This window comes from Acanthochromis polyacanthus, chromosome 11 (assembly GCF_021347895.1).
Source record: "Acanthochromis polyacanthus isolate Apoly-LR-REF ecotype Palm Island chromosome 11, KAUST_Apoly_ChrSc, whole genome shotgun sequence".
Lineage (NCBI taxonomy): Eukaryota > Metazoa > Chordata > Actinopteri > Pomacentridae > Acanthochromis > Acanthochromis polyacanthus.
In genome coordinates, this window is record NC_067123.1 from 27,610,093 (window position 1) to 27,632,965 (window position 22,873).

Below are 22,873 nucleotides of genomic sequence, written 5' to 3' on the forward strand. Positions count from 1 at the left end.
AGAGCCTGTGGGCGGGGCTAAGGAGGAGAATCAGCCAATCAGAAGAAAATTTCCTGCAACAACTTGCCTGATGAGAAATCACTGCCACGTAGAGGACCAACTCCTGCTGCTGCTGCACAGTTGTCAGAAACTTAGCAGCTGTCTGTTTGTCGTTTCTCCTGGAGGTGACTGTGTTAGCATGCTGCTGGCGGTGCTTAGCTGGTTCTGCTCTTCCCTGCTGCTGTCTGTCAGCGGGGGGAAGGTGCCTGAATCTGAGGTGCAGATAGAGGTTCTGTACAGACCTTTCCTCTGTCACAGAAAGTCCAAGTATGGAGACATTCTGCTGGTGCACCATGAGGGATACTTCGAGAACGGGACCCTGTTTCACTCCAGGTACGTTTCACGACTGACTGTTTGTAAAACACCGACTTTGAAGTAAGCTAAACGACTGACTGTTTGTAAAACTGTGTAAAGCTTGTAAAGCTAAACATGAGTTGACCTCCTCTGGTTCTCCTCGAGGTTCATGTGTAGTCAGTGATGAAAGATAATGTTCTCGTACTTACTGAGGAGAACAAGCTTCCGTTGCTTTCCTCTGTACAACTTCGAAGCTTTTACATTTGAAAAGTTCTCGCGATATAAAAGCCACAACACCGTTTCGTGTCGGTGCACGCGCACACCTCATTGGTCAACCTGTCAGCAGCACGTGAGTCAAATTCACCCAAATAAATAAATTGCACATTTCTTCTTTTACTTCAAGCGAGGGGAGGAGCCAGACAGTTTCTACAGAGGTGGTAATTACTTGCATTGACATGGCACAGTGACTTATAATTATTTATTTCTTCTAAAATCAATTTGGGAAAAAAAAATCTTTTTGGGGTCATCCACATTTTCTGATGACAGCAAGACTGCCATATGTAAGCAGATGATCATTTCTACGCTTTTTATGTGACCCTGAACAAAATACAAACTTCAGGTGAAAAGACACACAAGGTTAATAACATGCAGCAGAGTGTGTAATTGCATGGAAGTAGTGAAAAGTATCACAAAATATTCAACATAATACCTATTGAGACAACCACATTAACAAGGTAGCCAAGCATACTGCCAGATTAAAAAGAAGTGGAACTACACAAGCAAAGTCAAAAGAAATGTTGGCCTTGTTGATGTTTTTAAATTAACCAGAGTAGTGGGGACACAGTTTATTTTATAGCTTTTTGTCTGTTTACACACAACAGGTAGTAGATAACTGACACAAGTCTCAAAACCTTGGCACACTGATACATACATCAGCATATAGTAAATTAATTCACAGTTTTTGGGTCTGCACAAGATTCAAAATGATAATTACAGATTATTTCCATTGCATAACTAGCCTAGCCGCACTAGACAACCCGCGGCAACGAATTTAATTCTCTGCCAGGGTGGGTCTAGTTACCCTCCGTAAGCCTCGAGGTTGGATGCTCCTAAAACTGGCCGGATGAATCACCATGAAGTGTACAGTCAGAAGGCAGGCATAACTAAGTGACGACAGAGGCGCGACGATTCTGACAGAAACAACCGGCACACAATAAACAGTTATCTTTCGACTGGGCTTTGGCCACACCCCTTAAAGATTTGAAGCCAAAATTCAACTTGAAAGATAAACAAAGGACGGCGCTGAAGTGTTTCATTGAGAAGAAAGACGTATTTGGACTTATGCCGACAGGATATGGCAAATCCTTAATATACCAGTTGGCTCCGCTGGTTGGGAAGCTAATGGGACTTAGCCACAATCCGGCGCTCTAGGAACTACGTCAGCCTATTTGTTGCACTGATTGGTTGTATACCTACCCAATTGCTGCAGAGTGATTTGAAAGACAACCTTTTAGCCTGCCTCCCTCCCTGTCGAGCGTTCCTAGACCCTTGTGTCTTAAGAGCTGGGTCTAGCGCGGCTAGGCTACTGCATAACTTCAGTTACAGCCAAACTTTGAACAGTAGCTAATTTGTGTTAACACCAATTTCCACTGTTATTTTCCTATTATTGCCTCTAAGCAACATCTATGTGACCTTCTTGTAGTTACAACTTCTTCAGATCTGTAACATTTCACTCCCTCTGCATCTCTGTTTGTCCACCAGTCGAAATGAAGGTGACAAGCAGCCAATATGGTTCACACTGGGCATCAAAGAGGCGATCAAAGGCTGGGATAAAGGTCTACAGGACATGTGCTCTGGAGAGAAGAGAAAACTGGTCATCCCTCCTGCACTGGCCTATGGGAAGGAAGGAAAAGGTACTGTGGTGTCATCCATCTGTAGCTACAAAGCTTCACTGCATGCCTGCTGCTGAGTCATGTGGCATTGTGTTTTTAAGTGTTTCAGGTTCTCAAAATGTAATATCATTATTATGAAAATTATGCATGAATGTGTTTTATATGTAGTCTGTGTTTGAATGGCTTTCTAGGACTCCCACACTGAATGAAGGTTTCATTCAGTAGCATTAGTCCACTTTTAATCGACATGGAGCACGTGAACTATAATGTGCTTTGCTCTGGTAAGCACAAAACTCTCTAACCAGTAACATCTGTCTCTATGGTGTCTAACTAACCTGAATGACTTGATGGGACTAAAATACAACCTAAGTTTGCTTGTTATTAATACTAAGAACATGCAATTCAACCTGTTTTCTTTATAGTGCTCGCAGAAACCTTAGTCTGACACTTTGCCATGTTGTCTTGTGTTGTGTGCGGTCAGGTAAGATCCCACCTGAAAGCACACTGACCTTCATCGTTGAGGTGCTGGAGATCAGAAATGGACCGAGGTCGCATGATTCCTTCCAGGAGATGGACCTCAACGACGACTGGAGGCTCTCCAAGCAAGAGGTAAAGACAAGGATTGCCCTGCATTTCAGCAAACATTAGGTTCAATCTTAGTGGGCTTTCATAACCAAGCAGTGTCTACCCACAGCCCTGGTTTAAGTGTGTATTAGTTCTGAGCAGTTCTCTTTTCATGTGTTAAGCCTTGAGAGGTAAACCTATTCAGTATTTCACAAGAAAAAATATTTTTGCATAAATGTACGCAGTTTTAAACAATAGACCAACATATTGGAGATGGAGTGCGCCAGTCACATTGTCAGTCATGTAAGAATGGCATAAAAATCTAACTTAGAACATGTGTAAAGTTAAAATAAATGGCAGCATAAAATAATAACCTCACAATAAAAGTTTTTATACTACAATTAACACTACTGTAATATGTAAATTGATGTGATCTTCTCTCATGGTTCTCCACAGCAAAATATTTTTTTTCATGTTTGTTTAGCCAAAGATTCAAGTAGATATGTAAAATTAGAAGCATTATTTGTTGTGGGTACAGTTTTGTGGGACACCTCTTAGGTCATGCAATATTCTTTGTTTTGTGGAAAATTCTTCTTGTTTTTGCTGTTATCCACTTGCAATGTGCCTTTGTGTGTTAAATAATGGCGGGAAAATCCCATTTTAGACATTGTTATTGTATTTAGCAGGAAATGGATGTCAGTGCAGAGTTTCTTGTTTAGGTTTATTTTATCATCTTACTATAATATTGTTCAGCCTGTGTCTTTATCTCACTCTCCGTGTCACTCAGTGTTGCTGTTCTTTCCGTGTCTGCCAGGTGAAAGAATATCTGCGCAAGGAGTTTGAGCGTCACGGTTACCCCCCCAACGACACTCTCCATGAGAACATGGTGGCGGATATCTTTGCCAAGGAGGATACGAACAAGGACGGCTTTATATCCTCCAGAGAGTTCACTTACAAACACGATGAACTGTAAAATCCCACAAAGCACTCCGTTGTGGTATATGGTGGAAACACTTTGGTGCTGAGTTGTTTTTTGTTTTTTTTAATTTTGCAAAGACTTTCTCAGGTTATCTGAAAGCATTTAAATTTTATAGAAGCATCATGTTTGTGTGATGTATGGCACTTGAGCCCTTCCTGTGTGAAGCTGTGAGTTTGTGTAGCTGGTACTTTTAGTGAATGCTTTATTTTTGTGGGGGGGGGTTTATTTGTAAAAAGGTAAACCAATAAATTTGCACCTTGTAACCTTTGAATCTTCCCTGCTGCTCATAAACATTATGGCATATGAATTTTAAAGGCTGTATTTCTTAATTTTAACATGTAACCACTGTAACCAGTGTCTCAAAATATCTGAGGTAGAAGGAAAGTGAATGCTTCCTGTGGGAAGGTTAAATAAAAAGATACGTGTTGCTAAATTTGTCTGTGAAAATTACCCTGCAGCAAAACACGGTATTTGTTACCTGATTAGATTCAGGTAGTTTACTTTTAAAGGTAGGTGTTGAAATAAATAGTCAACAAATAAGTCCACTTACCTTTTGTGACAAGTGGCCATGATGTCATTAAATCAATCTTGCGATCTTACCGGGCTTTGCAAAAGTTCTGTTACACGGTCTCATGATCTTTAGACACGTTTACATGTCGGAGTGAAAAATTCCATTAAACAAACTGAAAGTTCTATCTTGTAGGCTAGCAGAGAGGCTCAAGAATGGTGAAGATCTTTCAGGTCTTCATCATTCTTTAGCCTGTCCGTGACTCTGTGGACAGTCATCCGGCTGATGTTCATGTTTGGCTCTGTCAGACTTGTTGTGGCCAGCACGAAGGAGAGCAGATATCTCAACTCTTTTGACTTCCATCTTGATACAACTTCACCCGAGAACAAATCTGTATTAATCTCACCTGCCTATAAGGTAGAACTTTCAGTTTGTTTAATGGAATTTTTCACTCGACATGTAAATGCCTCTAAAGATCATGAAACCGTGTAACAGAACTTTTGCAAAGCCCGGTACCTAGAATGTGTTTATCGTTAGCAAAATGTGAATTTTTGGATCTCTGCTGTGCTGTGAATTTTCCATTTATCAGTAAATTGAGTCTTTGTTTAAGGTATAATTTACTTTTTTCTTTGCAGATATGATGATTTGTTCAAGCAAGATAACAAACTAAACAGCTTTGTTGAATATAAATGTTCCCAGAAAGACATAATACTGAACCCAAGGGTGTGGTTCAGCTCTGTACAATCCAGTTGTTATCAGTGTAATTAGAGTCTAAATATCTGTGAGAAAGACACCAATGATGAAAGGCTCTATTGTTTAGCACTGATCTGTACATTGAGTGCTTCTGATTTGTCAAACACTTAAATTTTTTTTTTTTACAAATTTGCAGCTACAGTGGGTAATTTTGGCTACAAGAAATGGCAAAGAGAAGAATCACATGAAATCACAACAGAGATGAAGTGTACCTGTTATTTAACCAGAGTGCTTAAGGCTGTTTTGAGATGTTACACTCATGAGTCTTTAACCAGAAAATGATTGAAGTAGAATCTAGACTGTCCTGTTTTTGTCGCTTTGGGGTTGTCCTTCCTCACGTAAACACACCAAGACTAAACTTAAGAAGCAAATGACTACAATGTCAAAGTCAGGTATGTGTGTTATTTTCTCTTTTCAAACCAGTGTCGTGAATAAAGCGACTGAGTGCACTCGTTAAACAAAGATACTTTGGTTTATTTGGTGGTCACACATTCAACCAGCAGGTGGCACTGTCTTCCCAGGTGTTAGTGTTGGTTAATACGTTAAGGAGAGGAAACAGTATACCTCACTTATCGATTAATAAAGCCAACAATTCAGTGTCATTTAAAACCAATGCATTCCAGCGATTCACTCGATGTCAGTAATCGCCCCGTCGTATTCTCTTAAAAAAGAAAAAGTCACATTAACACAGGAGAGCACCACTATGCTAAGTGTACAATGCTTTACGGACACAACGTCAGTTTATACTGCAGTGCAAGTTAAAAATGAGCAAGAATTCACATGCAATCATGTTTTCACATTGAGTTTTTCATTGAAATTAGACTTACTTGTTGCACACAAATTTCTGGTAAGGATTGTCTCGCTTGAACGTTTAGGCTTTACTTTTAAAATGCAGCATGTTCTGACACATTTATACAATCTTTGCAGCTACTCAGCATCTCCCCTGGACCCCAGTTTGTGGCTGTAAAAGTGCTATTGTATGTAGGGACGAATCAACACGTCATCTCAAATAAGGTTTCTATACTGTATGTAGGTAATGAAGTGTTACACTGTCAGGAGTTAAATATAGCTACTGGAAGACGCTGTCCTTGGAGTGTACATGTGTAGAGTCTGTGTGTAGCTTATGAGTATTAGCGGGGCGAAACCTCCTCCTCCTCACATTCAAAACATTCCACACTGGAAAAGGTCAGAGGTCACATAGACAGTGTAAGATGGGACCCTGTTTGACACTTGTATAAGCACAGACACACTAAAAACAAACGACACACAAAAATACGCCTCTATCTGAACAAGTCCATGGCAGATATGTTGTCAAGATAAGACAGAGGAGGAATAATAAATGATTTCTTTCTGCAGCGTGCCGGGGATGAAGGACGGGATGACTCATCTGAGGTGTGTCCTGATTGCTGGTGGTTTGGGGTTCACTGTGAGAGAGAGTGTGAAGAAGACGGGAAAAAGACAGCTCAGATGATAAGACCAAAAGTGCTCAGGCAAGTTAGGGAACAATGTGTGTCCTGTGTAGCTACCTCTGTTTTCTTTGCTGGGGTAGATCCGAGGGAAAGGCTTGAATTCATCGGGCGGAGGTAAGTCTTCTATGGGGTGGAACTGGAACTTGGATTCAAAGTCATCTGCTAAAGTAGAATTAAGACACAGTTAGAAGCAAAATCATGGATCAACTTATGACAACCATCGGTGTAAAACAAGTAAAGCTTCGACATGAGGCCATCTTTACAAACATCCCATACTGTGGATAAAAGAGGATATGTATTACAGGTGGTGTAAACCAGCCGCTATGTACAATTCAATTATCCATACTGGTCACAAGCAGAAGATGTCTTTTATCCCCCATAGAGGCATTCTTTTATAATTGCATATCATATTATACTAATTAAATGCACAATTTGTCTTACCCAGGCTGTGCAGGTGTCCATTCCTGAGACCGGATGGAGGCAGGGGAGGTGGTGGTGGAGGGGGAGGAATGCGGGTGGATAATTCTGTGGAGGGGGAACGTGTCGGAGGAGCTGGAGGAGGAGCGAGTCGACCCACACCTGTTACCAAGAGGAGAGGACATCAGCAATAGACCTCACATAAAAGGTAAAAAAAAAAAAAAAACCTGATATGCAATTCTGCAACACCAGTTGAGACTGTTAGGCCATATTTACATTTTTCTTCTATGAAAAAGCAGTAATTTGTATAAATCACACAAAAAATACTATGGGGTTATGCGACACATAGCTGTAATGACTACCTGTAACAGCTGCCACAGTCTCCAACCTATACTTGGATGTTTCAGACACTGAAAAACAGCTCAACTGAACAGTGTTTTACAAGAAAAAGGCAAATAGTCAATAATAATCTCACTGTCTGGATTTAACATGTGACCCTGTTTGGAAGCAACAAGCGTTTGAAGTTAGGAACCACTGTTGTAAGCTTTTGACTCAGTCGTTTAAGAAAAAAAAATCAGCTATCATTCTCTTGTATATTTAATTTTTACATCCTTGCCATTAATCTCACAAGTTGGCTCCATTGCTAGTGATGCTGGCTGTGCGTTACGAGTGTAAACCAAACCCATGAGAGAAGAGCGAGGATGCAGTTAGCTCCAACACAGAGTATGAAACTAATGTGCTGCACAGAGAGTTTATCACTGTTGTTCACTTTCCATTATTCTGAGTACACAGTACAGTTAAAATGCACAGCTTTCATTCTCATAAAACATGGAACACTACGGACATTCTCAAGAAATTCTTAGAATGTAATACACAAATTGTAATTCTTAATGAAGGAACAAAACAAAAATCAACTATATATGATTAAAAAATATTTTACTGTTGTTTGCCAGCAGTTGACCTCTGTTAATTAAGATTTTATGTTGGTTGGTAATGTGTTCCACAATTGACAGAGCTGATTTCTCAAATTCAAACATCTTTCACAGCATTAGAAAGTTCTTTCCAAACTTCAGAAAACATAACACAATATTAATTTTCATCCTCTGTGCAATTCCTGCCTCTCTGTGCTTAAAGGTTGGTTGTAACAAAGGTAGAATCTTTGTGTCTTGTTGTCCACCTACCTGCACTTCTAGGCACAGCTGGTGGCCGTCGAGTTGGAGCGTTGCAGGGGTACGAGGGCGGCAGAGAGCGCACGGCTGGGGAGGACACTGGGGCCAGTTTGGGCGGTGGTGGAGGGAGGGTGGACGGGCAGCTGGGAGTGAAGGAAGCTGGGAGCGGTGGAGGAGGAGGTGGAGGTCCAAGGGGGCTGTCACGCAGATTGGGGAACCTAGAGGGTTCTGAGAAGGCCGTAGGAGGAGGAGGAGGCGGAGGGTAGAAGCATCCTGAGGAGCGATCGCCTGGGACGGGTGAAGGAGTCTGGAAAGCTGATGGAGGAGGGGGTGGAGGAGTAGAGGGCTGGGAGACAGATGTGTGGTGAGAGTGCTGGATGGGGAGCCATGTGGGCTTGGTAACCTGGGAGGGAGGCAGAGGGGGAGGACACGAGGGGAGAGGAGGGGGCTTGTTGGCCTGAAAGGCTTGAGGTGGGGGAGGCGGGGGAGGAGCGCAGGTAGGCGGGGGCGGAGGCGGCGGTGGAGGCGAGGCAGGGAAAGGAGGCGGGTGCCTGCTGCCGTGAGAAGGTGACGGAGGAGCGGAGGATGAGGGACCGAGCAGACGGTGGGTGGAGCTCTGGAGCTCTGCTGTCCTGTGAGGTTCTGGAGGGCTGCTGGAGTCGGCGGATGTGGGAGGATTCCAGAGAGGCTTCATTGAGGCCGAAGAGCTCGATCGAGACACTGAAACACACACAGACACACAGGAAGAGTCACTCTGTTGGTCAAAACGATTACATATTACCACCCTAAATGCATAGATTTACTAGGGACAGGACATTTTGCACCAACCTGGAGTCTTGCCCACTAAGTCTCTCTGTCCTATGGGCCTCAGAGTAGGGAACCCTCCAGCAAAAAGTCCACTCAAAGAGGGTCCCACGGGTGCCGCCCCGCCTGATGAGCCATGAGAGGCGCCAACATTTCCAGGTACATCCCCTGTGTTAGTCTTTGGTTCTGGGGAACAACACGTGTGCTATTAAATTACAAATGATTTAATCGTCAACATCAGTGGCACATGTAAATGTAAAAAGCATACATCTTGCATCATGGAGTTTTTTGATATAATGTTTGCTCTAAGCTCATCATGTGTTAATTTATTCAGTCATTCAGAAAACTGTCTACTTCATTAGTACCAGCTGCTATAACCATACAATAACCATAAGGGGAAAACTTTAAGAGTTCGTATTCAACATTAAAAAAAAGTAACTTTGTGCAAAAAAATTCAATGTAAAATGCATCTTTAAAGACCATTTCCTATTTCAGTGACAGAAGTATTGCACAAATATTGACCAAACTGTCAAAAATGAATACTGTTTAAGAAGGTTATCCCTTGGAGTGCTTGTGCTTGTGGTTGTCTTCATTCCAAATCTGGACCAGAAACAGCACCTAACATTTGTTCTAATCCTGCAGTGTTTAAAGCCTATGGATTAACTTATTATGCAGAATGCAAGAACATAAAAATGCAGAAAGGCACATTCAATTATTTAAAAAACAAATTCAACATTTAAAAAACATTCTTCTTGTTTTTTTGTTTGAAGCCAAAGCAGCTTTACTTCATTAGTCTACTCATTAGTTTCATGATATTGAAATAAACATCACCTGTGTTCACAGAAAGTACAACATCCCTTGAAATGAATTGTACTTTTGGTCCTAAAAACCTAACTGTATGACAATATTTATGACAGATTGCACCAGATAAGATTGACACATGTGGATAATGATGTAAAATTGCACCAGCTGTTAGTTTTAGCTCTGCCTTGTGAACTTTTCCTTTTGTTTTCCATTTAAAATGATAAACTAAATTATCCAGGTGGTATCTGATAACCTTTCGGCCTCACATGTTAATTAACTATTGCATAAAAGTTGCAGATTCTTCTTTTGGAATATTTTAAAAGCAACTGTCAAATATTAGTTAACTTTATCTTAGCGATAAATTTCATTAAATAATTCATGTATATTTCTCTTTGGGATGCTACGTCATTATTGTGACTTACCATCACAGAAAAGGTTAGTGAAATGAAATTCCTCAGTGGTGCACTTTCTTTAAACACTAGTGTAGCTCAGGCAGGAACTTGAGTAACTTTTGCACCACCCCAATTATCTAATCTCCCTGAGGACAAACTACACTAGAGGCCTGGCTCTTTAATGTAACTGACACTGAGACATTTCAGTGACTCGCTGACACTTTGCTAAAACTGTTAAATGATATATTGGCATTAACATCTACAGCTGTAGTTTGTCGCAGAATTACTCTGGTCGTCTTTTTGCTCAATTTCCATGGAGAGTTGTGCGTTTCTGACTGTGCAGGGAAACTAAAGCAACAGTAATTTCACAGTATAGCAAACAAGTGTGAATAGACTAAACATTTTCACAACCAAAACTATATATATAATATATATTATGCATTAATTTTAAACTTAATATAAAGATTTTACTGTGCTTTCGCCAAAGAGAAGTGTGTCTTGCACCCACCTGAAACACAAATTGCCCACAAAGCATAAGAAAATCTATTAAACAGACTCTATTATATGATAACATCGGTAAACATTTGTTACAAATATAAAAAAAACACCCCATAAGCTTTGAAGCATCTTTTTGTGAAGCTATAGTAAGGCTGTAACGTGTGTATTGTCTATTTTGTTTGCCACTGTACTGTATATAGTAGTTTCCTGGTGTGACTGCATCATTATCTGCTATAGGGCATTCCTTCCTGGAGTGTGCACTCAGCTGTATGTGTGTGTGTGTGTGTGTGTGTGTGTGTGTGTGTGTGTGTGTGTGTGTGTGTGTGTGTGTGTGTGTGTGTGTTCAAACACAGCCCATAGCGACATAACATCCTCCTATCTAAGCCCTCTCCACTCCCTCGTCCCATCTTGTTCAACTTTCAGGATTTGTTTTTGTCGTAATGCACTGCACTAGAACATTTCAAAATACAAACACACACTATTTAGTCCCCATTCCACAACAGCTAAGAAATGCAGAAGTGCTTTTATATTTAGTGACTACAGACTGAGAATGAGGATGGTAAGGCTGCTGGACTTACTATCGACAACAGGGGCACTGCGGTCGTTGACCTGTGTGACTTTCTTGAGCTTGGCTCCTTTCTGGATGTCGGCCAACAGGGCATTCCTTCCACCTCCTCCTCCACCAGCCTGCGGCTTAGGAGGCTCCAACGGACACTGCCACATGGAGAAGGGGAAAAAAACAACTTTATAAAGTGTTTTTACTGTATACCATATGTAATACATCTCAACCAGTACCCCACACCACAATATACACACAAAGTACAAAAAAACATTTCAACTTCTGAAATTAGAGGCATTGCTGTTTCCTTCTGTTTTATATTTTTTGCAAACTTCAGACGTCTCTGTGAGCTTTGAAAACCATTTTTCACAGTTTTCTGACATTATGGGCTTTAAAGTTAATACAAAAAGTGACAGATTAATCACTAATGAACCAAACTGTCAGTGTGCAGCCTGAGTCATTTTCCAAGATTGTAGGGTTTATTCAGTATGAAAAAGAGATTTATGACTTCATCTCAGGTCGGATACAAATAAATGAAACCTGCAACCATTAAGCAAAGGGTGGATAAAGACAAGAAGTAAAAGGGGAAAGGATCATGTCTATATTCTCTACATTGTGAAGCAGCACAACTTCAGATTACAACTGTATCCAGAATCTACTGAGCTGTGTCTGTGCAGTCTGGCCTTGTTTGGTGGCTGCAAACTCATTTAACATGAGGACACCGTGAGCCGGCTGTGGAAACATAACACTCTGCTGCTACTGAGAGTCTGTGTGTGGAGTAGCTCAATCAATAATGCAAATAACCTCCAGGTGTTTGGTTGATGGTCAGCAAGAAGGACACGAGTGACTGTTTACAACTGCATGAGAGAGAGAGAGAGAGAGAGAGAGAGAGAGAGAGAGAGAGAGAGAGAGAGAGAGAGAGAGAGAGAGAGAGAGAGAGAGAGAGAGAGAGAGAGTTGACAGACAGAGGGAAAAACACCCACCTGTGGCAGAGCAGCACTGGGGGGAGGTGGTGGAGGGGCGGCTGGGGGAGGCGGAGGCGGAGGAGGGGGGACCGGCATGCCTGAGCCTCGGATACCTGCAGAGGACAATGTACACTATGTTACTGAGAGCAAAGTTGCCACCCGATTCATGCCGCATCTCACCAGCTTCTAAGTTTTCTGCCATCCTCATCAGAAGCCGCTACTGTGTAAAAGGTCCACACTCGAGGACCTCCTGCCCTCTTCCCTGAACAGGAAGAGCTTTCACCATCACACGGCACAAAACAGGAAACAGAAAGCACTCCATCCTCTCCGGAGAAATCTGACACAAGCCCCCCTTCAACCCCACCCCGGCTACTCTTCTTCTTCCCACAATGCTCTGTAGCAGGACTTGGGACTGGAACAATGGTGGTTGTTGTGTGAATAGTAATGGACCTCTACCCTTTGGTCACTCACTGACAGAAGGCCTTCGCTGCAGTGACTGAATGGACAACACATTAAGGAAGGCCCACAGGAAAACAGTGCAGCGTGCTAACACATTGTTCGTTTTTTCCTGATTGTACTGAACTGATAACTGTGCACAGGATGTCTTTAAGAGCAACTGGTTTGGCAATCAAAGCCCCATTAAAGATCCACCAGAGCAACCTTCCAGGAACAGCCCAGTGATTATGTCACCACATCTCAATCTCCACATGTTGATAGCAGCTTTCTCGGTAAACAACCCCACAGCCACAGTGACAGTCGCTGAGAGTTCCACCCACCATCTTTGCATCGTGGATTCTTGACATGCTGTCTTCCATGAATGAAGGCCTGACAACAGCCTGAGGTTTGTGCACATTCAGTTCTCTGTGGAATTTGCACACGCTCCTCTTTAGCAATTTAATAAAACACAGAACAGAACCTGTTCTTGTTGAATTACATGTCTCTCTGGCGCGCTTCATGCCTCTCCTGTTTGTAGCTGGCAGACTGTTGCTATTTCTATATTCATATCTGTGTCAAGCAAACAGCCTCGGTGACACTGCCCGTTCAGATCTTTAAAGGGGCGACGCTGGACACTGGTGAGCTGAGTGTGGAAGTGCACATCACGCCAGTTGTTGTTTTGCTTTGAGATGTGCTCTTTCTAAGGTGGAGGAGACATGATGTGACACCAACAAGCAGCTGGAATTGGCAGCTGCTGCAGCCTAAAGAAAAGACACACACCTTTTTTGAAAAGGCATGCAAACCAATATTTGGGATACTGACAGTACTGTGGGCTTATTTCCACATTTTGTCATTCTTATCCTAATTTGTAACAGTGGGAAAACGTTAAAAAGGAAATTCTGTTTGATTTTGTTATCATGATTATCTACACATATCTCATTGAGGTGGAGGACAGCAGACATTAAAAAGTGTGCATATTTTGACTTGCAAATTTGCCCACTGTTTTTTCTTTGCTTCCAAGTGTGCACTTGTGAGACGAATTTACAAGTAAAATCCATGAACTAAGCAGCCTAACTGCATTATTCTGTTATTTCATGTAACACAAACAGCTCATCTCCTGTAAACAGTCTGACCTTTACGTATTTCCCCACGCAGTTCTTTAGGAAAACAAACACCCACTTGGCACATACAACTGCACAACAGTTTAGAACCCTTTACCTTCAGAAAACGTCAGAAATCCACCTGTGTGCAGAGAAAGCTTCAGTGAGATGGAGCCCTCAGAGTGCGCTCTTCATAGCGGGACAGTGAGAAAGTGTCCAAGTTATTTTTAGTCAAACCAGGTCACACTCCGCAGACGTTTGTCTTGTGGACGGCTTGTGGAGTGCCTGTAAAGAGGTGAAAAAGTTCCAGAAACTTTTCATTTTACTTCATTTCTCTAGCCATGTCGGTGGAGGCAGAAGACAGGCAGGTTTGGAAGTTAACAGCACAACGCCTCTTGCACTTTGCCCCCCCTCCCTCTCGCACTGCTGGAGGCGCACAGTGCCAAACCACACCTCACCGCCCCACAGCCAGCCCGGGGCCAATAGAGAGAGAGAGAGGTAGGACAGTCAGATGGGTGTCATCATTTCAGCTCGCTTTGAAGGTGCACAGAAACTTTCCCTCACGCTTAATTACACCTGTGGAGTTAAATAGGCAATGTGCATTCGTGGGAACTGAGAGATAGCCAGGAGACTTTCATCATATCAAATCTAATAAGCTGCGTCTTATAATTAACTCGACTATATGATGGCAGCTCAATTATGCCCCCTTGTGTTGAAATGATGCCAGTACAAGTTGTCTTTATTCATTTGAGTGCACCTCTGTTTACCTTTTGTGCTCAAATGACAGAGCCACAGTGAGATAGTGCATCATATCTGAAGATTTTGATGTAATTTATTAGGTTGCATCAGTAATAACCCTTTCACACACTCATGTAAAGTGCAGGTAAACACACACACACACCTCAAATTTTAAGAGTGACAAAGGAATGCAGTGACAAATGCAACAGGGTGTGCTCCTCCGTTTATCTCACAATAAGAAAGGCCTGGGCTTGACAGCAACAGATTCTATATATACACACACTAATTGACACTAATTCATTGTAATGGCCTTTATTTTAAGACTGTGACGATCGAAACTCTGTGGAGGCATATGATGAATCATTTGCACTTTGACCTTAAACGTTGTTTTGAAATTCACATTTCTACAGTTTTTGTGTGACTTTCTTGTGCTATTTTAAAAAGTAAATTATCTATTTTTTCTTTGTTTAATGTGCAACAAGTGTCTGTTTCAAGACAAATTCATAACAAAGTCACAACTTTCCCTGCACTTGTCTGGTTTAAAACCTTTCTGTCAGTGGTGATTAACTAAGACACACATTCATACAGCCAGCTGCAGCAGAAATCAGATTTATTCCTCATATTTTGCCTTCATGTAAGTGTTCACAGGTGATCCAAAACATAGCAGTCCTAAAAAGCAATTCCTTCCCTCACAATCTCTCCATATCTCACTTTGTTGAATAGTACAATTTCAGTTGTAGCAGCTGCTAAGGACCTTCGATGTATAAAAAAAAATAGACTAGATCTCATCCTTCATCGACATATTTTCTGCATTTTGCTGGCAAGTGTTGTACATCTGACTCAGAGCTGCTCATAAACATCATTTTTGTTCACACATATAATAAAATCATTTACACCTTCATAAACATCCTTCTAACCCTTTAGAATCAACATTTTTGTAAAAGCACATGTAAAAGGAGCATTATACTCATCCTTCATTATAAAAACATATATTAAAATAGTTACAGAAACAATGTAAACATCTCATAGACAAGATTTTCCTGAAGCAAATCACATATCTTGAGTACTAGCAAAAAATGGCATTTGAGGACATTTTTTAAGGATAGTTTGTCATGTAATGAGCTGTCAAATGACTAAAACGGGGATACTTTGGTTTGTTAACTGTGCTGGGCTCATAAGTGCTCACTGCATCATTACTGTATCACTTCTTTTGAGTTTTGATTGTGGAATATTGTTGGCAAAATGGTTGAATACCCATCACAAAACAAATACAATTCATTTTCAAGTCACTTTTCATTGTTTCTGTGGCCCGCTTGCATAAGTTCATAGACAAATATACAAAATTTTAAACATGTCCTGCACCACATCACCATATTCCTGCGGTTTCGGGCTAAAATGTGAAGACTTGTTGTCTTCATCATCACCAACATGCTAAAGACTTCTCGACACGCCTCTTGAGAATGAAGCATCTTCATTTACTCAAATCTGTCTCCTTCTTTTCAAGCATCTCTGTAAAGCAGTCTTGGATCACTTTCTCCTCTTCATTGCCACCGGATGTCCTCTTTCCCAGACGCTACAGTCTCTGGCTCTTTCTCCTCTATAGGGAGACTGCTGCGCACCTTCTTCTTCTCTTTGAATCGACCCGAGCGCGACACCTTCATGTTCCTTCGACACGTCTGCTCATTGAAGACTGAGTCCATCTGGGAGTCGTCAAAGGTGTCATCGCTGGCGAGGTCGGAGTGCTTGTTGGACTCTTCCTGAGCCGGGCCCTGGTTGCCGGAGGTCTTGGAGGCGGCGGCAGCGGGGTCTTTTTTCTTTTCTGACCGTTGTTCAAAAGGGTTAAAATCTGGGCCAAAGTGATGGGTGGAACCTGTGTCCTTGTGGCCTCCGCTCTTTCTCTTCGGCAGGAATGACTTCCACCATGGGGTCCTCTCTGTCATCTTCAACTGGAGGGAGGGACCTGTAGCAAAGATGGGATGCCATTACTAACTGTTACCTTTCTTTACCAACATGTTGTGTCATTTCCTCTGTGATGCCATTTACTCTCTAAATGCATATGCCTTCAAAAACTATTACTCTTAAACACCATTGTCCTCTCGCTCTACATCTTCATCCTCACCAACCATTAGCAAAAGAAATCCCATTCATGCCTTCATTATTATTCGCACCGTTTAGATTGTAATATATATTTGTGTTTAGTGATTCAGATTTAATGTCACCTCTTAGGTCCCACTGGTGACACTAATCCTATGAATAACCAGTGTAACCATGTTTAGCTGTTCTGTAAAACTGGTTTAATGAGTCGTGAGAACAGCAGGCAAACCCAGATTGTGATTCACAGGTGAACAATACGCAAAAAAAAAAAGAAAAAAGAAAAAAAGCTGTGAGGAGCCCTTACCTGAGCTGCAAAAAGGAGCTGCAGACACTTCAAACGACCCTGATCCAAGTGTAGATGTCAGGCTCTGGACTGTGCTGAGATACTGTAGATCCACAGCACTCAACACTCAGTGTCTTCCTCCTCACTGGTGAACACTGTGACCAACTATGATAACGATACCTCAGAGGGTCGCGCAAGTATCCATTTTACGCACGGGCTTGGCGTCCTGTCTACTCACATCTCCCTCCACCAAAACGTTTGAATTTATTTTTCTCTGCTTCTCCTGTCAAAAACCTCCACTCTTCCCTTTGTAATTCTTGAGGAAAGCACAAATGAAGAGATACATTTATAAGGAGCGGCTTTCTTCACTTTACCAGCAGGTTTCCGCCTCCGAAACTCTCCACTGGAAGCACCTGTCCTCACTCCTGATTGGATGAACTCTCCGACTCCGTCACGTGAGCACCGCTCAGGTGAACCGACTGCAGTGGTGGGTGGGGCTTATGGTTGCGTGGCAACATACCCCATGGGAGCGTGAACGTCTTCGGTGACAGATTTTAAAAAAAATAAAAGAGTCCATTGTATCAGCTGAACCCAACCCAGCCACAGAGCCAAATTATGTTCTATGTTTTGGACGCCCAGTACTTTAAGATTTGACGTTGAAGGAGTGGAACAGGGAAGTGAGACGTTTTTCCAGTATTAATAAAACTAACAAGCGAGTGACCAAAATAGATCAGTTGGTTCTAAGTGGGACCTTGTGCTGAAATGACCAGGAAGCATTCAGTTGTCTACTGACATGACATGACTGCAGTAAATGTGTAATTGTTGCTGTTGTAGGTTCACATTAAGTGAGGGAAGCAGTTTGGCCTGGCGCCAGTTTCATCTGCTGTGACACTTGTCTCATGTGATCCTTCCGGATGCTTCTGCTTGTCCTACTGTACTTTCAACTCTGGATTCAGTTTCTTCCAGGGTTCATATGTTTTTTATGATTTTCTGTCTGACTCCCTGTCTTTCAGAAAGACATGTGGCCAAAACATATTTACTTATTCATGTTCTGTGAATAAATGTGCTAAAATAATGATTATTAGAGGTAATTAGAACATTTCTGAACAGGTTTTTACTTTTAATTTATGGTTTAACATTGCCTGATTAGTTGACTGTTAAAAATTAACAATCTATTCATTCACGACAATAATACCCCATTGGGTTGCATGTTGACAATACACATTTTGGTTCCTTTTACAGTCTTGAAGTTGAAAGTCATAAAGGGCCCTGAATTCTGCATTTTCAAAAAAGTTGTTATATCGACTAGAATTTACTACTAATTACTCAATCAGGGATTATTTGACTGGATTTACTCAAGTGCAGCTGAGACACTTGTACCTTAAATAGGTCAGCAGGCAAGTCATGCTTAATGCATGCACGTTTCTACTTTTACTTCATGCTTATTTTACTCTACTTAATCTTTTAAGTTAATAGTCATGTAGGCTATATTGTAATGCACTTAGAAATTACTTCAATTTGGACCAGATATAAAAGTAGAATTCTGCTTAATGCAGTTCAGTAATACAGTATTTAATAATATGACTCCATATGTAGCATCATGTTGCATGATTAGTTATTGAAGTTGTAAGTGTAATGTGCTGATATGCAGTTTGAAATTATAATACATAATTTTTACTTGTAATGGAGTATTTTTACACTCTTGTGTGATTACTTTTACAGAGGTTAAGGATCTGTGTACTTACTTCTCCAATTGTATTTTGGCCCACCAGATGACCTGCAGCTCTGATCCAGGTAAGTTAAGATGCTAGATTTAAGAAAAAAGATCAAACAATCAGCTTGAGGGCCTTTCCTGATCAAATAAAGAGCTGGACAGATAACGTGTGTGTCAAGCTGAAAGACGACAAATAACAGCCCAAAGGTTGTTTTTTTTTAAATACTACATGTGAATGTGCAATATAATATTAAAACATACCGTTATTATTGATTAAACTTACAGCAATATATTTAACAAGTTCACAAGTTAGTGGCTAACCTCAAAGACAAAGCTTGACCACCGTCTGCTCTGCTACATGTGCTGCACGCACAGAGTGATGGTTTGCCGGACAAACCATGTGATAACACAGTTTCTAAATTACCCCAAGCATCTTTTTCTGTATTGAGTTTTGTAAAAGAAAGTTTTCATAGTAGTACATATGGGATGACATACACACTAATATCAATGTATTTGTGATAGACCAATAATATCCTGTTCAACTAATGTGTCATTTGAGCTTTAATGATTTCATAATTTGTTTAAAAGACCCCCATGAACATTCCTTTAAACACAATCAGATGCTTATCACATACAGTGCACAAGTGCAAGGCATGTCCTAAGACACAGAGCAAAACATTTAACTGTCTGTAGTCAGTTTTCAGATGCTGCTTTAATGTATGCTTGAGGTCATAGTGTTCACAATACCAAAGGCTCAAAATTCATCAAAAATGAAATAATCTTTTAAACTAAATTTCAAAGTGCCATGGGATCCTTGCTAATCAAAAAAACAGCATCTCTTAGACATGACGTTATGCACATAAAATGAGTTTCTCTGATTGTGGAATCCCATCAAAGTGGTTTCTGTGTGGGCTGCTGCCAACAGGGAAGACCCAGTCTGAGCTGAAACACAGAAACAGAGAGAGGAGGGAGGAATCAGCGAATACCTTTGTCTCCCTCCTCCAAAGTAACAGGTGAAAGTTGTTGCTGTGGCACCAGGAATGCCCTCTCTCTCTCTCTTCCCCCTTCAGCAGGTGGCCTGCATACCTGGGGGACTCCCTCTCCTCCCATCTCATATGCCAGTCGAAACTCTGTGGAGGCATTTCTTCTCTCTGCTGCCTGTCATTGTGTTTATTATTCCTGTGCACATGGACAGGTAAGCATTGATGCAACCGACACTGAAATGCTCACACATTCTCACCTATGTAAACACATACTTACAGATTAACATTTTAGGGTCGAAATTCACTGTTTAATTTGTTTAGTCTGTCAAAAATGTGAATAAATTATCTCATATTTGACAAGCTAGAAGCATTTTACCTTTTCCATTTTTGCCATGTCAACCTCTTTCGACCACTGTTTCAATCTTACTTTCCTAATCACTCACATGGGTATCACTTCTTCTGGGTTAACTACCATCACAGTCACTGGATATTATTGCGTTATATCACCTTTCAGTTTTTGTTGGTCTTTCCAGCTCTCTGTCCCATATCTCCTAATCTGCTTTCCTCTCCATAACACCACAGGTAGTCTCACTGAAAGTTGATCATTAACTGCAGCCACCACCTGATTTAAAAAACATCCACGCCTGTTCGTTTTAGATAAAGATCTGCACTACAAACAGTAGCCTCTTCACCCCGAGAACATCTCTGTCACTGCACTGATTTCTGCAGGGAACAGTAAAAAGAAAAGAGAGAGTAGTTCTCCATTGAAACGGAAAAGCATGTGGAGAATGTGTACAGAAAACTACATGATGCTGTGGAGAGATATTGAAACAATGGCAGGTATTGCATTAGGTCTTCCCTGTGTGTCCGTATCTGTTTCTGTCTGGGAAATGTTTGACTTTGTGCCATTATAAACTACATGAATCACCATTTTTTCTCCTTGACAACCACACACACACACACACACACATACACACACACACACACAGGTGTGCGGGAGCACCAGTCTTACACAGGAACAGAGAGTTTACTTTCAGTTGTTTTAAAATGCGGTTTCAATTTTCTGAAATGCTGGTAAATAACGTACATTTATGTCAAATATGAAAACATGTTTTTAATGGGTTTTTTTTATTTATTGCAGATATGTGAAGTTAAACTATAACTGTAGAATTGGTAATTGGAGTTCAGTTATTCTATAATTAATACTATCCATCCATTATCGATACACCGCTTAATCCTCATTAGGGTCATGGGGGCTGGAGCCTATCCAAGCTGACTTACGGTGAAGGCAGGGGACACACTGGACATGTGTCTACAGAGCTACACATAGAGACAAACAAACACACTCACATTCACACCTACGGACAATTTAGAATCACCAATTAACCTCAGCATGTTTTTGAACTGTGTTAGGCAGTCGGAGAATCCAGTAAAAACTTCCACATGCACAGGGAGAACACACAAACTCCATAAAGAATGATCCTGGAATGGCCAGGATGCAAACCAGGGATCTTCTAGCTGCAAGACAACAGTGCTAACCACCGAGCCGTTGTGCAGCCACTATTAATCCTAGCATGGAATTAATAATAAATTTCAAATCTAAAAAAGCATTTGAAAAAAACCCTGATATGTAGCTTATAGGTATCTAGATGAGCTACTATCTGAAAGATTATCAGTCGAGACAAAATGGGAAACCTTTAACACACCAACTCATTCAGGCAGGCATAAATATTTATGTTGAGTCAGATGCACACACTACAAACTATGCTCATGTTTTTGCATGTGGTGACGATGATGTGCTTGCATCACGCGTATGCGTACGAGTCGAGGAAGCCATTGTAAAGGGATAAACCTGAAAATCTCTGTTAGTCATTGTGTAGTATTGAACAACAGGTTGAACCTAGGTGTGCTAACCATGGGAAAGATAGCAGGAAGGCAGCCAGTTGGACTGGTAGAGTCAGCTAGGAAAAGAACAAACCCAGCAGAGGAAGTGAGCAGCTACTGTATCTAAGGACAGTTACAACACAAACACACCGGTTGTTTGGTGGCCTTCTCATGCACTTTTAAGGACCTTTTAAACACTGGTTACCTCACAGATATATTTTGGGTCACTACTGAAGGTTGTGCCGGTCAAATTCAAATTACAAAACAAGTAAAACTCTTATCTCCTCCACAGCATTTGGGTGAGGAAGACTGAATTCTGTCCTTGTGAGGAGAATGAGTTTTGAAGTATTGCATTTTTTGACTGTTTTGTTAGTCAGTGCTTTCAAACTGTGAGTGAAAACAGCAAGAAACTCGCCTGAGCTTCACCTGTGATTAGTGCAGCAGATGCTAAAGACAAAACCCTTCAGGAATGCAGAAAGGAATCCAACAGTTACTGGCCATTTCTTTTGTATTTCCTGTGTTTCTCTTAAGTGCTGTTCTTATAATAGACATACAAACAAAAGAACACACGTATTCACAGACATGCAGCTATGTACGCACAGAGATTTTGGTTACGAGGACCTTCCATTGTTTACAAACCTCCTGGCCTTTTACCACATGCCCAACCTTAAAAATCCAAATCCTAGGATGAAATTAAGGTCAGGTACTCAGTCCAGATCATTTTAGTGAGCCTTAGAAACCAAATTTACCTCACAAAACTTTAAAACTTGCCCAATAATTCTCTTGTAATTCATGCAATTAAGCATTTCCCTAAATGTAATTGATACTGTGTATTTTGTTCCGTGGCACAACTAACAGGACAAAATGTAACGAAAAGAAAGACGCTGAAAAGAAAACCTTTAATTGTTTCACCAAGTGTGGTGACAGCAGAGAGACAGTCATGCATGTCAGGGCGTCTTGTTCAGCCCAGCAGAGCTTCAGCGCACAAATCACTGTTACGTTTTTCATAACTGGCACTCCTAAATTTCTGCAGAATGCCTCCTGACCACAGGTTTTCTACACAGTTGCGTTAAGTTTTTATGTGGCAACTTACTCACAGATAGCAAGTGTAAAGTTTAACTAATCTACAAATACCGAAGGAGTAATAAAAAAATAAAACTGTGCATCACTGTAAACCCTGAGTACATTAGGAGATCCTGGCTGCAAATTTTGAAATAAAAAGTTTTCATAAATTTTCACCCACGGAAGAAGAAGGTGTAAACTTGTTCACTGTTTTTCGAACACAAGATGGAGCCAAAGATTATTTCTTCATCTCCTGTTATGTACATTGCAGGGAGTCATCTCAGGCTTACAGACAATCATTGCTGAAATGAATGGACTGTATTTGTTGCTGGTGCCTGCTGCCAGTGGCCGAGAAGCAGCAGAAGTACTGTGTAGATGACTTTTGTACACGTTTATTCTATCGTATCCAAAGAATGGGGGCATTTCAGCTGGTAAGTGTTGCAGTACAAAGCATCAGAGAGAGTCAGATGAAGG

The 22,873-nt window shown here is 41.2% G+C and overlaps 2 protein-coding genes across 3 annotated transcripts; one reads left to right on the forward strand and one right to left on the reverse strand.

The window, feature by feature from the left end:
* The first annotated feature begins 77 nt into the window (after positions 1-77).
* LOC110970108 (peptidyl-prolyl cis-trans isomerase FKBP14-like) lies at positions 78-4,039 on the forward strand. The gene is made up of 4 exons (XM_051956076.1): positions 78-372; positions 2,095-2,246; positions 2,707-2,834; positions 3,604-4,039. Exons 1-4 carry the CDS (start codon positions 179-181, stop codon positions 3,760-3,762), a joined length of 633 nt encoding a protein of 210 aa, XP_051812036.1. The 5' UTR covers positions 78-178; the 3' UTR covers positions 3,763-4,039.
* A 1,439-nt stretch (positions 4,040-5,478) lies between these two features.
* Positions 5,479-14,043, reverse strand: wipf3 (WAS/WASL interacting protein family member 3). Of its 2 annotated transcripts, none has more exons than XM_051956075.1 (8): positions 13,760-14,043; positions 12,125-12,219; positions 11,161-11,296; positions 8,913-9,074; positions 8,097-8,804; positions 6,940-7,077; positions 6,556-6,657; positions 5,479-6,453 (listed from the first exon to the last, which is right to left on the reverse strand). In XM_051956075.1, the coding sequence occupies exons 2-8, from the start codon at positions 12,200-12,202 to the stop codon at positions 6,413-6,415; spliced, it is 1,365 nt and encodes a 454-aa protein (XP_051812035.1). In that variant the 5' UTR covers positions 12,203-12,219; positions 13,760-14,043; the 3' UTR covers positions 5,479-6,412. The 2 variants fall into 2 exon arrangements, with proteins under 2 accessions (XP_051812035.1, XP_051812034.1); XM_051956074.1 differs by having other exon boundaries at positions 6,556-6,660.
* Between the last annotated feature and the right edge of the window lie 8,830 nt (positions 14,044-22,873).

Coding starts and splice junctions, on each gene's coding strand:
- LOC110970108 (XM_051956076.1), top strand. CDS start 179: ATGCTGCTGGCGGTGCTTAGCTGGTTCTGCTCTTCCCTGCTGCTGTCT. Junction 373..2,094: donor GGGACCCTGTTTCACTCCAG/GTACGTTTCACG, acceptor TTTGTCCACCAG/TCGAAATGAAGGTGACAAGC. Junction 2,247..2,706: donor CTATGGGAAGGAAGGAAAAG/GTACTGTGGTGT, acceptor GTGTGCGGTCAG/GTAAGATCCCACCTGAAAGC.
- wipf3 (XM_051956074.1), bottom strand. CDS start 12,202: ATGCCGGTCCCCCCTCCTCCGCCTCCGCCTCCCCCAGCCGCCCCTCCA. Junction 11,297..12,124: donor CCAGTGCTGCTCTGCCACAG/GTGGGTGTTTTT, acceptor TCCATGTGGCAG/TGTCCGTTGGAGCCTCCTAA. Junction 6,661..6,939: donor TGGACACCTGCACAGCCTGG/GTAAGACAAATT, acceptor ATTCTACTTTAG/CAGATGACTTTGAATCCAAG.